General features: G+C 33.6%; 1 protein-coding gene across 3 annotated transcripts in view; it reads right to left on the bottom strand.

Moving 5' to 3' along the window:
• Window positions 1-13,259, bottom strand: part of NFXL1 (nuclear transcription factor, X-box binding like 1) — a 69,828-nt gene that overhangs the window by 43,808 nt on the left and 12,761 nt on the right. For all 3 annotated transcript variants that reach the window (XM_072749053.1, XM_072749051.1, XM_072749052.1), the window contains 9 exons: window positions 11,392-11,501; window positions 9,136-9,269; window positions 6,072-6,250; window positions 5,678-5,839; window positions 5,457-5,557; window positions 4,729-4,843; window positions 3,814-3,938; window positions 2,993-3,115; window positions 951-1,041 (listed from right to left, as the gene is read on the bottom strand). In XM_072749053.1, the coding sequence (XP_072605154.1) occupies window positions 951-1,041; window positions 2,993-3,115; window positions 3,814-3,938; window positions 4,729-4,843; window positions 5,457-5,557; window positions 5,678-5,839; window positions 6,072-6,250; window positions 9,136-9,269; window positions 11,392-11,501 (1,140 nt within the window). The remainder of the gene's footprint in view (window positions 1-950; window positions 1,042-2,992; window positions 3,116-3,813; window positions 3,939-4,728; window positions 4,844-5,456; window positions 5,558-5,677; window positions 5,840-6,071; window positions 6,251-9,135; window positions 9,270-11,391; window positions 11,502-13,259) is intronic.

The raw sequence follows: 13,259 nt of genomic DNA, 5'->3' as shown, positions 1-13,259 counted from the left end.
CAAAGTCTCACATGCATAGAGTAGTTTTCCAGATGCCATGGTTGAGTGGTATAACAACAAATTGAATGCAGAAACATACATGCGAATTTTGCCTATCCTCCTTCAAGCCAGATATTAAAGACATTTGTAGAAATGTAACACAATATCATTCTTCTCACTATATATTTTTCAGAAAATATAGTTATTTCCCCCAAAAGTTACCATATTAATATATAATGGGTTTATTATTGCTATTTTTAAATAAAATCATAAACACTCTTATATTGTATTTCAACTCCAAATACAAAAAATACCAATAGATTAAAACCAACATCAACAAAAAGTCTTTGAGTACAATAAGAATGTGAATGGATATTGAGACCAAAAAGGTGGAGAACCACTGGCTTAGGATACATCAATCCCTTATCAGACTTAATTCCATACAAATGTGTAAAATTCAAAATAACACTGAAAAACCATAGAACATTTTAATTAATTTAAAAACTGTGTAGGGGAAGCTGAGAAGTAAGGAAATAACATGTGTTACAGAAAGAACAAGACTTTTGCTTTTTTTTTTTTAATATTTTATTTATTTATTCATGAGAGACACAGAGAGAGAGGCGGAGACACAGGCAGAAGGAGAAGCAGGCTCCACGCAGGAAGCCTGATGTGGACTCCAGGATCACGCCCCGGGGCCAAAGGCAGACACTAAACCACTGAGCCACCCAGGGATCCCAGAACAAAACTTTTATATTCAGAAGGTCTGGGTTCAAATCTTAAGCTATACTGCTTTACTAGATATTTCTGAGAAAGTCACTGAATTGTCTTTAGCTTAATCTCCCTGTCTAAATAGGGATAATGGTGACTGCCCTACCTTCTCCAGGTTGTAAGACAGTGAATATAACAACTCTTTATCAACTATAAATCACTGTATAGATATAAACAAAATTACAGCTATTGTTAAATTTTACCTCTGTGGCAGACAGATGGACATTTATGGTTTCTACATCCTAAAGTCCGTCCGCAGTTTTGATCACAAGGAGGACAGTTTCCAGGGCAACACTGAAGGAAAAGCAATATATAAAGAACAGGTCATTTGAAAACCATACATAATATAAATGTCATTATTAATTATTCTCAAAACTTATGAAAAGCAAAAGATACTTCTTTTCACCATAAAAGTATTCAAGAGTAACAACATTACTCTCTCTAGATAGACTGCATTAAAAACTTATAAATTTAAATAATGACCTAATTTAATGAAGTCAAGCTAAATTTCCTTGCCCTTTAATTATTCTGTGACTTAAAACAGTCCCATTAGATAACTTCATTTCTAATTTATCTATGCAGAGACTGCCAACATTAACCAAAAGAATGGATTTGGTCAAATCCAATAGTCAATTCAGGCAAACAAGTCTATTTTTTAAATGTAATGAAAATAAATCAATGAATGGTTCAATGTATAGATTAGTCTGGCAGTTATTTTCAAATCATGGCATCAAAGACTAAAGGAATGAAAGGCTAATTGCTTCTAACTTTATTTTCTCACCTCCCTGTTGTTTTCCAATCCATTTATGCAGACCTCCCCCAATTCCATTTATGAACACACAGCAACTACTTAAAGCCCATCTTGCCATCCTAATTCCTTCCTTGACTTCTCATATATCCAAACTTTAGGGAAAAAAATACAGACTACAACTGTCTTAAAGAAACTTAGGGGGAAAAAAAAGAGAAAAAAAACTTAGGGTTGTAACCTACTTAAGAACAAGTCTCAGTGTAGAAAAATAGCTCAAAACAAAATACACAGTATTGAAAAGCAACTAAAAGTCAAAATAGTTATTCAATTAGATGAATATTTGCCACAGAATACTATGTGCCTATCACTCTGCCAGTAACAGTGGGAGAAAAAGAAAGTTATGTGGTCCATGACTTGAATAAGCCTTTCGACATTTCTGGTTTTGACCAGGATGCGAGTAATAATGATCAGATTTACTCTTTTTTTTTTTTTTTTTTTAAACAACTAAGATATAAGGCAAAATACATGAAGCAACAGTTTTTAGACATTAGACAACTGGGCAGCACAGTACAACAATCTGTAAAAGAAGAGAGACAAACAAGGTGAGTTCTATGGTAGCACTTGCTTAGACCTGGTTTCTAGGCTACAACACAAGGAAGAAGATCACAAGCAGAGTCTGGGAGTATCATCATGTTGAGCGGACAAAATTCATACTTCAAAGAGGTCAGTGTGGCTAGAATTTGTGGAGAAATGGTAGCACCACAGAGAAAACTCTAGAGTACTCAAGAAAGGATCCTTGAGTCCTTGGCTGAGTACTGATCTTTACGTGTATAATAAGAAAATAACCAAAATCTGAGAAAGAACCACTGCCAAGAGAAGGCACAACCATTTCCAGAAATTATTTAAATATCACCTATATCATCATCTACTATGTTTTAAAATCCAGGGAACAAAAAAATAATAAAAAATAAAAAAAAATTAAAAATTTTTAAAAATTAAAAATAAAAAAATAAAAATAAAATAAATAAAATAAAATTCAGGGAACAGAAACAGTCCAAGAACCAAGTCAAAAGGTTTATGCTCGGAGATCCCTGAGTGGCTCGGTGGTTTGGTGCCTGCCTTTGGCTCAGGGCGTGATCCTGGAGACCCAGGATCGAGTCCCACATCGGGCTCCCTGCATACAGCCTGCTTCTCCCTCTGCCTGTGTCTCTTCCATTCTCTCTCTCATGAATAAATAAAATATTTAAAAAAAAAAAAAAAAAAAAAGGTTTATGCTCAGGGCCAAAAAGACACCCCTGTCACTTAAAAACCTTGGTAAGATTTCCCACTAATATAAACAATTAAGATTAACCTAGAATATTTACTAGTATTTCATATGGAAAGCAAAGAACACACTTGAACATCTGAAGAACAAATTGTGATGGCACTTATCACAGTCTCAAAAAGGACAAATTCAAAACAATTTTTAAATCAGTTTCCCAAGCTTACTACACATACCTTTCTCCTACACTGATGCTTCTGACAGTCCCGCATCTTAACACACTTAGTCTCACACAGATAAGGTTTATGACATGGCATTCGTTTTGTATGTTTTCCACAGCGACAATGCTTTTCCACTTCCTGGAAGAATGGAATAAATGTTATTAAAACTAACTTTTGTTGACATGTTTTGTTTTTTTCCCCCCACACTGCAATCTCTATAATTAGTAAAGAATGAAGAAGTTTCAAAAGTCCTTTCATATAAAGGACTTTGCAAAAAATAAAGCTGAGTTTCCTAAGATATTCTTTGTATCTTACTTTGTTACAATAAAGATTTCATAAAATTTCTATTATATCTAGCAAAAATTGGATATTAAATAGTGAAACAATAACACATTAAAATCACATCTGGGTACGCCATATCATCTGCACACATCTTGTTTCAGTAAAACAAAAGAATTGGATTATCTAGTAGTATGGTCAAAACCAAAAGGACATATAACTTTAACATCTCACTTCTAGGCATTTATTTCTTTCCATCATCACTAGGTCAACTTCATCATTGCTTTGAATATCTTCTGGAAACAAATAACCCCACACCAGATTATAAAAAAAGACAAAACTTAAACTTATATCAAGCAAAATCAAACAAAGGGTAATTTTTAGATTTAACTGTTGGCAACTCTCCTACTTCTCCACCATAAATATTAGGTCACAAAACTCATACAGATCATCACACAGATGTTTAGGAAAGTAATGAAAAACAATTATAGCATAATCCCATTTGACACACAAAGACAGGTGGTTCTTAAAATTAATTATTATAGGAGATGACTAACTTGTCTACATGTTTCACAAGGACCTCGGTGACAACGCTGTGAACATCTATGGATTCCACATTCAAGTACTTTGTCACAACTGTCTCCACAAGTTGGTACATCTTCTGTACAAGGCAAAGAAAACTCTAAAAGCAGACAAAAAGGCAGAGTTAATAAGATACATTGCTATAAAGCACTAACAATATGCCATGTTCTTTTGGCTCTAAAGAATAATAGCCCTTTCAGACTATGAATTTTTATCTAAATAAAAGAGTAAGACTATGTAAACCTCTATGAAGAATTCTACAATCTCTAAAATTATAAAAATTTTCTCTTAACAACCTCACAGGATTAAGAAAAAAAATGTAGACTTGAGAACATTATGAAACTGACCTTTAACTTAAACATATTAAGTGTTGGCAATAATCTTACAAATATGTATGTTGGTATTGGTGCAGAGTCAAAGAAGTAGACTCAAACTGCATCCTTCTAAGCCTAATCTCAAAGCAGCCAAATTATATTCACCCATAACCTAATACACAATACAATACTGACAACAGCCTATGATTATGACGGACACTACACCTTTATTGCCAGACACTACACCAAATACTTTATCTGCATTTTATCATTTAATTCTCATTCATTTCATTCTCTTTATCTTACAAAGAAGGTATTATTACTGCATTTAACTTGAGAAAACTACAATTCATGAAGGCAGAATTTGAACCAGGATATGCCTGACTCCAATGTCTGAGCTCTTAACTTATTAAGCTATATTGTCCTCTCACCAAATGTAAAATAAAATCTAATATCAGATTGGTATTTTTATTGAAATTAGATTATGAAGTCACACAAAAATCTAAATTAAGAGCATGCTCTAAGTGAACATGATAAATAATTGTATTCCATTAAAGTTTTTTAAAAAAGCCTTACTTGACTTCTGACATGGACAGAACCTTTTCCCAGATCGAGGACATTCTCCGCAAGCACCAACATGGCAAACTTGCTCACATGTATGATTACCACATGGCAGTGTTTTCCCACATACCTAAAATAAAATGCAATAAGCACTAGTGAAGGACTTAAAAGTTAACAGAAAAGACTTTGTCCATGACGTAATCTATTTTCAATCACAACCAACTTCTTTATGTTCTTCACATTATGCTTTATGTCTTACATAGGTATCATATACATATACACACAAACATACACACATATATTTCCTATATACCAAAGAGTCTATTTTTAAAATAAAGGGGAAAACGTACATAGAGCTTCATATGGCCATCTACCAGATTTCCAAATGATACTAAAACCATGTCAATTCTAGGACAATCTACAAAATCCTACTTTCTCAATTGGATTAACTCAAGAAGGGGGTAGTGTTAGCTAAAGAGAAGGGAAAGACAAGGAAGGAGAGATAGAAAGAAGCAGAGTACATATATACTGAATCCAAAATTCAACATATAGCAATTAATTTGAGAAAAAAAAGTTTCCTCCACTAATTAAAATTACATTCAATTGGAAAATAGTTTCCTAAAACATGAAAATAATTCATTTGATTTGCTATTCTTCTTTTATGTAACTAAACCTCATTAGCATTTCTAATTGTTTATGCTTTGTGTACTCTTTAATACAACCCCTCCAACCCCTACACTTACTTGATCACAGTGCCACAGTGGACTTGCACAGCTTCTTTCGGCTACTTGTTTCCCACAGACACACTTTTGCCTACTAACTCTTGGACAGGGTGGACAATTCCCTAAAATCACAATGATAAATTAGCATAGAAACATTACAAAAGCAATAAAGAATAACTTGATTTTTACTTAAGATTTTTACTTAAAAAGTCAGAATACCTAAACACATATGACCTTTTTACCTGCATGACAAGGACTTTCACATTTATGGTGTCCACAAAGCAACTTCCGCCCACATGGCAGCTGACATGACCATTCCTTAGCACTGCACCTACGAGGTATAGGTTTTGCTTTTTTACAGTAACAAGTAATTGTGACCATCTTTGGACAAGGAGGGCAGGGACCTAGAATCCAATGAAAGGGGGAAGAAAAAATTACAAGTCAAAATTTAAAACTTTCAACTCCTAAACCTATCAGTAATTTGTAAAGCTTTCTTTACTGATACTTTAAAAAACATGCCTTTCTAATATCTTCTTATGTAAACCTAATTTCTGAATTAAACTTTCACAATTTTTTTCTGCCTCAACATAAGAAATAACCATCCACAAATAACTGGAAATGTAGTATTTAACTCACCTGGATGACAGAGGAGTAAACACTTATGGCCACAAGGAGGTTTAAATTCTCTCTCACATACTTGGCCACATGAGTGAGGCACAAGCCATGGATCTACAGGTGGATCTTCTACTTTTCCACAATAGCAATAGTACCTACTAGGTGTGTCAGATCGTTTGTATTCAAACCTACATTTTGGACTACAAAAAAGAATGAAATTACTGAAATTAATTTCATTTTTAGAAGCGACATAAGAAACAGGAATATAAATATACTTAGTAGTAGAATATACGCAACTAATTTTTTATTAATGCCCCCTCTGCTCTATCTTTATATTAGTAAGAAACAAGATTTTACAAATATCAATTTCAACCATCTACAACAGCTCTGTCCAATATAATTTCTTGAGTTGATGGAATGGTTCTATACCTACCATGTCTAGATCAGTAGCCATCAGCCACATATGACCAGCGAGCACTTAGAATGTGGCTAACACATACAACTGAGGTAGAAACAGAATGTTTTACAATTTTTCAAAATTAAAATAACCATATGTGGCTAGTTGCTACTGCACTGAATATAGTTAGAATGAAGCTACAAAAAGAAAGCAATATTAGTTTTCTACTAAGCAGATGCACTTTATTCTTGAGGTAGTCATTCCAATTTTTATGAAGCTCAAGGTTTTAAAAGTTTGGTTGGGTGATCTGCAAATAAGTAAAACAGATTAACACATCAAACAGAAGAGAGAAACCAGATTATACATAGACAACAGCAGCAAGAAACATGCCTAAAATTTAGAACTGAGGAGGAAAAATAAAGAATTTTTCGACATCTAATTCAAAATAGGTATACAACAAATGTGTTTAAATAAAAAAAAAAAAGTTCAAATATTGTTTCGTCTTCTCTGCTAAAGCAGAAAGATTTTCACCTAGCAAGATTAAAATAAAGCAGTGTTAACCTTCGGCCCTATCAAATTCACTTCTAGATCATAGATCGCTTCATTCTAAAAAGATGTTCTATCCCTTACTATCCCCCAAACGAGTATAGTTAGTATACTATACTAGAAAAAATTTCATATCATCACTTTTATATCATATAAATTTTCAGTGTCCTGAAAACATGTTCTGTTTCCAAATAAATGGCACATAAATATTCAAAATAACCAAAGATATTTGTTTCTGTAATCAAAAATCAAAATCAAAATACCATGTCTCAAATAGAATAGTAACTAAAATTATTTTGTTGGAAGAATTATAAAAGAAAAATGTCTACATTTTTCTAAGCCAATGCGAAGGGGGATGTGTACCTTAAATAAGCCTAGATATGGATGGCTAATAAACAACTCACAACACCCTAATACTACCCATCAACAGTGAGGCTAAATTATCCCAGGGGATTGGGAGAGGCAAGGGCAATAAGTGCAAATGCATGTGTTTTATTTAAAAAAAAAAGCATGCAGTGCTCGCTTCGGCAGCACATATACTAAAATAATGGCATGCAATAGTGAAACGTAATTATGTCATATCTGTATAAATAAGCCATATCTTAATACAAACCATTATCCACAAAACTAATTTAAAACTATTAATATTTGTATCAAGTTCTAGTTCCATCTTGATGAGGATGAAACAAATCCAGAATAATCCTTGATTTTCTTAAAAAATATGAAATACCGAATGCAAAGATTACTACTACACAGGTGACTCAATTTTTTGTTCCTCTGAGACTTAAGAGTAGAAGTTTCATTTCCCTTTTAACTGGTATCTCCCACCACTGTAGCAAGATGACCACTTAAAATAGAATGAGATGAGCAAGAGTGATAAAAAGCATACATAAGGTTTAGATCTCTAAAATTAAGTCAGAATACCTGGTTTTTTACCTACTGAACACTTAAATCCTCCCACAAATAAATATAGTAGCAAAACAAATACAGACTCTGAAATTTTAAACTGTTGCACAGAAGCTAATATTCAATGCAAACAAAACAAATTATATCTCTAAAAATATAAGAATCTACTCAGAAGAACAGAAAAAGCACTAAATTTAGAAGGTAGAAATTCTAGTTTTCAAATCCTAGCTTTACCACTTAAAAGTAAGAGAAGCCAAATGTATTATTTTGCTTCATCAATTTCAATATCCCCATTATTAACATGGGAATAAGAACTCTCATAGAATGCTAAGAATTATTTTTCAACGTAACTAGTATTAAAATGTTTTTGAAAAACTACACTACCACAGGGGCACCTGACTGGCTCAGTCAATTGAGCGTGGAGCCTACTTAAAAAAAAAAAGAACAAAAACAAAAAAACCCACTACACTACCACAATTTTACAAATGTATCGGTATTTGTGGTAATAAGGGGAAGTCTAATATGGATCCAGGTTTTCTGAGGTCTGAATCTCATATAATTTGGGGGCCTCTATTAAGAATATAAAATTAGCCACAAAAGTGAAGATTTATATCAACACAGAACCCCTGAAGTTTATGCTTCCATATCCTGACAGTAAATCTACCTTCTGAGTTGCCAGGATGGATAAATTATCTTTATTTAGCAGAGATATAAATTCTCCACTGCTCAGCTCTTCCTGGAAATACAACAGGAGTTTATAATCAAATATTCATCAATAATAAGCCATGCTAAAGAAATAAATGTGGAAAAACCGGTAAGACTGGATAATACACACCTGCAGTTTGAGAGACTTTGAAGATAAAATCAGGAAGCCTATGATCAAAATAGATGACAGTCTTATACCATGTGATACTAACTAATGTATACTAGCAGTAACTCTAGAAGAGAAATACCAGAATTATGGATTCTAGTCCTATAGAATTTTAAAGAAATGGAAGTTCTTTAAAAGATAATTAAGGAGTTGTTTTGCAGAAGAAAAAGTAAAGTCTGAATGATTAGATTTCATTAGTTTTTGAAAGGAACAAGGACAGAAGAAAAAAATTACTATAATGCCACAAAACTAAAAACTAATTGAAGGCCCAACAAGGATCCTGAAACTGCCAATAAGGCAACTATGGCCTACAATTTTCATTTATTTTACAACTTACTATTCCAACTAAATTAGCAGAAAGTTACCATGGCCAAGGATAATCTCTCTTTCCAAAATCGTCATCCGTCAAAGGAGAAGATACCAGAAATTGGCTATCTTTAGCCCACTTCTGGATACAGGGCATGTGAAATATACAGAAACATCCTGAACAGCTCCAAACCTAAGACAAAGGTATCAGAAATTAACATGTATGCAAGGATTCTCTTTGATAATTCCACAATACTTTAAAATGAACATCACACTGAATTTTTTTGAAGGGCTACCTAAGTACTAAAGAAAAATTTTTCTTTCCAGTCTAACAGAAGAAATGTTCTTGATAAAAATTTATTTAAGTGTAGAACACTTTAAATAAGAATATTAATTACCCAGAGTCATTTAGCTAGATATAACTACTACTAACATTCTAGATGACCTCCAATTGTTTTGGTATAAATTTCATACATTTTTAAAAGAAGGTCACGCTATACTGGTATGTAACTTTATAGTCTTTTTTTTTTTTTTTTTTTTATTTTTTTTTACTTTATAGTCTTTTAACATACTATAAAGCATTTGCCATTATTAAAATATGTTCATATATGATATTTATAACTGTATATCATGTAGATTTATGTATCATCATTTATGTAACCAATCTCTTGTTGGACATTTAGATTATTTCCAATTATAAATAATGCTACAAAGGAATCCTGAAATATGTACGTACATCTCTACATAACCCTTTTGTTATATAAAATCTATTAGTCTAGCACTTACTGCTAAATTCTGAAAATTGAGCAAAAAACTATATATTAAAACTTAAGGAATAATAGTAAATTAATTTTTAAAACCTGCCAACACTTCAATGACAAAAATCAGCTCTCCTTTCAATATAACATTTTGCAACCATTCAATAAAATCACACATGGAGCACAATGCTTAAGCTGGCAAAAGTATTTAAAAAAAGGTGGCAAGAAAAGAAAAAAGTGGCAACTTCTTAGTTTGAGTTACCTCCAAAGCAGTGCCTGAGAAAAGAACTGGGATGCAACAATGAGGGGATAAGGTAGGGAAGAGGAAATGCCAATAAATGGTATACTGTTGAGCTGATTACTGCTAAAGGCCCAAGTTCAGAACCACCAGGGACTCTGTAAAACACATCACAGACTACCCCAGCCCCAGCCCTTACCAGGGAGAAGGCTGGGACACTCATCCACCAATTAATTCCATGTGGAAGAATGTTGCCCCAAGGGGGCATTGACTCCCCTATGCTCGTGCATGATGTCCGTGTACTAGCAGTTCCCAAGGAGAAAGCATTAAGGTTAAAAACAATAAATCCACACACACAGCAAGTGTTTAAGGTGGAACTATAACCACATGCAGAGAGACTGTTCATCCACTGCAGCTGAAATTAGAGTAAGCCAACCAGATGTGATTCTGGACACTAAAGGAAGGTGCATCCACAGCTATTCTATCCAATGCATGTTAAATTTCTGATTCACTCTACACAACCAACTCAATTCATCCAGTCTGATTTTGTCTAGGCAATGCTGCTGTAATAGCATATTAATCTGAGTCTAAATGTTGAGTCTACCATATTCAGTCATAACTTCCCCTTAATTGCTTCTTTAATGCCCTTTTAAATTTACATATGATTAACTTCACCAGTAGACCACAGCACCTCTAAGTACATAAGTTACAGCTGAATCTATCTCTTCCCAATGACCCGAGCCATTTTCCACAGTGTCTTCAACACAAGAAACACAAGAGAAGCTCACTAACTCTAAGAGTCATGGCTAGATTCTCTACTTCCTTCTACATTTCAGTATTTGTGGGAATGTGTAAAGTACAGATGCTATGCTTTATCAAACTGACATGTGCATTAAAACTGAAGATATTTGCTTCACTTAATATTGTTAAAAATACTAGATGCTCATTTTTTACAATTAATTATTTTTTAAAGATTTTTATTTCTTTATTCATAAGACAGAGAGAGAGAGAGACAGAGACATAGGCAGAGGGAAAAGCAGGCCCCTGTGGGGAACCCAATGTGGGACTCGATCCCAGGATCCCGGGATCATGACCTGAGCCAAAGGCAGACGCTCAACTACTGAGCCACTCAGATGCCCTGGATGCATATGTAAAATTTTTTCAAATTACAGATTTGCAAAATGGAGATCAATTCATAAATTTCTCAAATGAAACATTCTTGAATGAAAATAAGCAAAAGAATAAATAGTTCAATACAATAAATTCAAAATAAGATATTTTGTAGAGATGGATTAAAATAGATAAGGAGAAAAACTTACTGCTTGGTTTCTCTTCACTGAAGCAATACAAATTAAGCACGTCATAGCCCCTGCTTGGAAAGCTTCATGTACATACTGTCTTGTTCGCTCTAATTCACGCATATCTCCATCTTGAAATTTAAAAATCGAAAACTTCATGTTAAGCAACAGCTGAAAATAACACAAATTCACCAATAGTGCCACATAAAGTGAGGACTGTAGCCATTATCAATTGCTCGAAATAGCTGAAAGACGAGAAGTTTAAAAAAAAAAAGGAACCAATGAGCTGCCAAGAGACCACAAAGTCCACACGTTAAATCTTATGTCCTTTATTCAAAAACAGCACATTGGCCCTCTCTGAGAATATACTTGCTCTTACTGCTGTTACAGTCCTTAACAAGTCCGGCGGGGCAGAGCCATAAGCGAGAGCAGTGAGATGTCAAGTAACAAGGAAAAGCATACCTAAGAGCAAAGTGAAAGAACCTGGAAAGTCAAAGCTCAGCAGAGGCAGTGAGCATACATATAAGTGGGTGTGTTGATACACAGCACATTCTTACCGAAAACTTGCTGAATGAAATAATCCTAAGTTTGTTACCCTATAATAACCTTGTTTCATTATTTCACGATTTTTGTTTAAAAAGGTATCATGAACTTTTTAGAAAATATTACAAAACTGTAATTTTCTGTAAGCAATTATTGAGCACTTATTTGCTGGCACTGTATTTGTATTTCAGTGGGATTAAATGAGCTATTTTTATCTTCGTTTTACATAGAAAATGAGAAAACTAAGGCAAGAACAATTAAGTAACTTCAGTCTGACTGCAAAGTGAGCCATCTTAACCACAGTAGCAGCAAAAGGTTACTATAAGAAGATCCAAGAAATAACAAGTGACAGCAAAATGAAAGCCTAAAAAGCCACCCAAGAGCATGAGCCACCAAAAAGACAATAACCTGTGTCACTTTGGTGTAAGAGAAATAAACCTACATGCCTTGAGTGTGATAAAGATTCCATAATAGAGGAACTGAGTCTCCAAGAAAGTAGACTAATAGCATAAGCTATCATGGCAATAAAAAGCTTCAAATCAAACTTTTAGTCATCAAAGAAAAAAAGTAAGACATTTGGCTAATTCTTTACCTTCTAAAATCACCTAAGTAAACAACACTTACAACAACTTGGCTCTACATTAAATACACATAATTATAATTCAGGATATTAAAGAAAATATACATAAAATCACTCCCCAAACTATAAAGTATTATAAAATTACTAAAGACAATTGTTCATTTTTTTAAAAAATTGAAGTTTAAAAGGTATTCTTAAAAGCAGACTTAATAATCATTCTGTGTGCTTACTTTGCTCTTCAACATAGTTGGCTTTAACAAATATACAACTGACCCTTAAACAACTACAGTCATAAATCCGTGTATGACTTTTGATTCCCTAAAACTTTACTAGTTAGTAGCCTACTGTTGACCAAAAGCCTAATAACAAAACAATTAACACATATTTTGTATGCTATATGTATCATATGCTATATTCTCACAATAAAGTAAGTTAGAGAGTAAGAAATGCTATCAACACCCAAAAAAACAAATAATCCAGTTAAGAAATGGGCAGGAAATATGAATAGACACTTTTCCAAAGAAGACATCTAGGTGGCTAACACACACATGAAAAGATGCTCAACATCACTCATCATCAGGGAAATACAAATCAAAACCACAATGAGATACCATGTCACACCTGTCAGAAGGGCTAAAATTAGCAACTCAAGAAACAAAAGATGTTAACGAGGATGCAGATAAAGGGGAATCCTCTTACACTGTTGGTGGGAATGCAAACCAGTGCAGCCACTCTGGAAACCAATATGGAGGTTCCTCAAAAAGGT

Source organism: Vulpes vulpes, chromosome 2 (genome assembly GCF_048418805.1).
Source record: "Vulpes vulpes isolate BD-2025 chromosome 2, VulVul3, whole genome shotgun sequence".
NCBI lineage: Eukaryota > Metazoa > Chordata > Mammalia > Carnivora > Canidae > Vulpes > Vulpes vulpes.
Note: the sequence above shows the minus strand (reverse complement) of the source record. Positions and strands in the feature narration are given on the sequence as shown.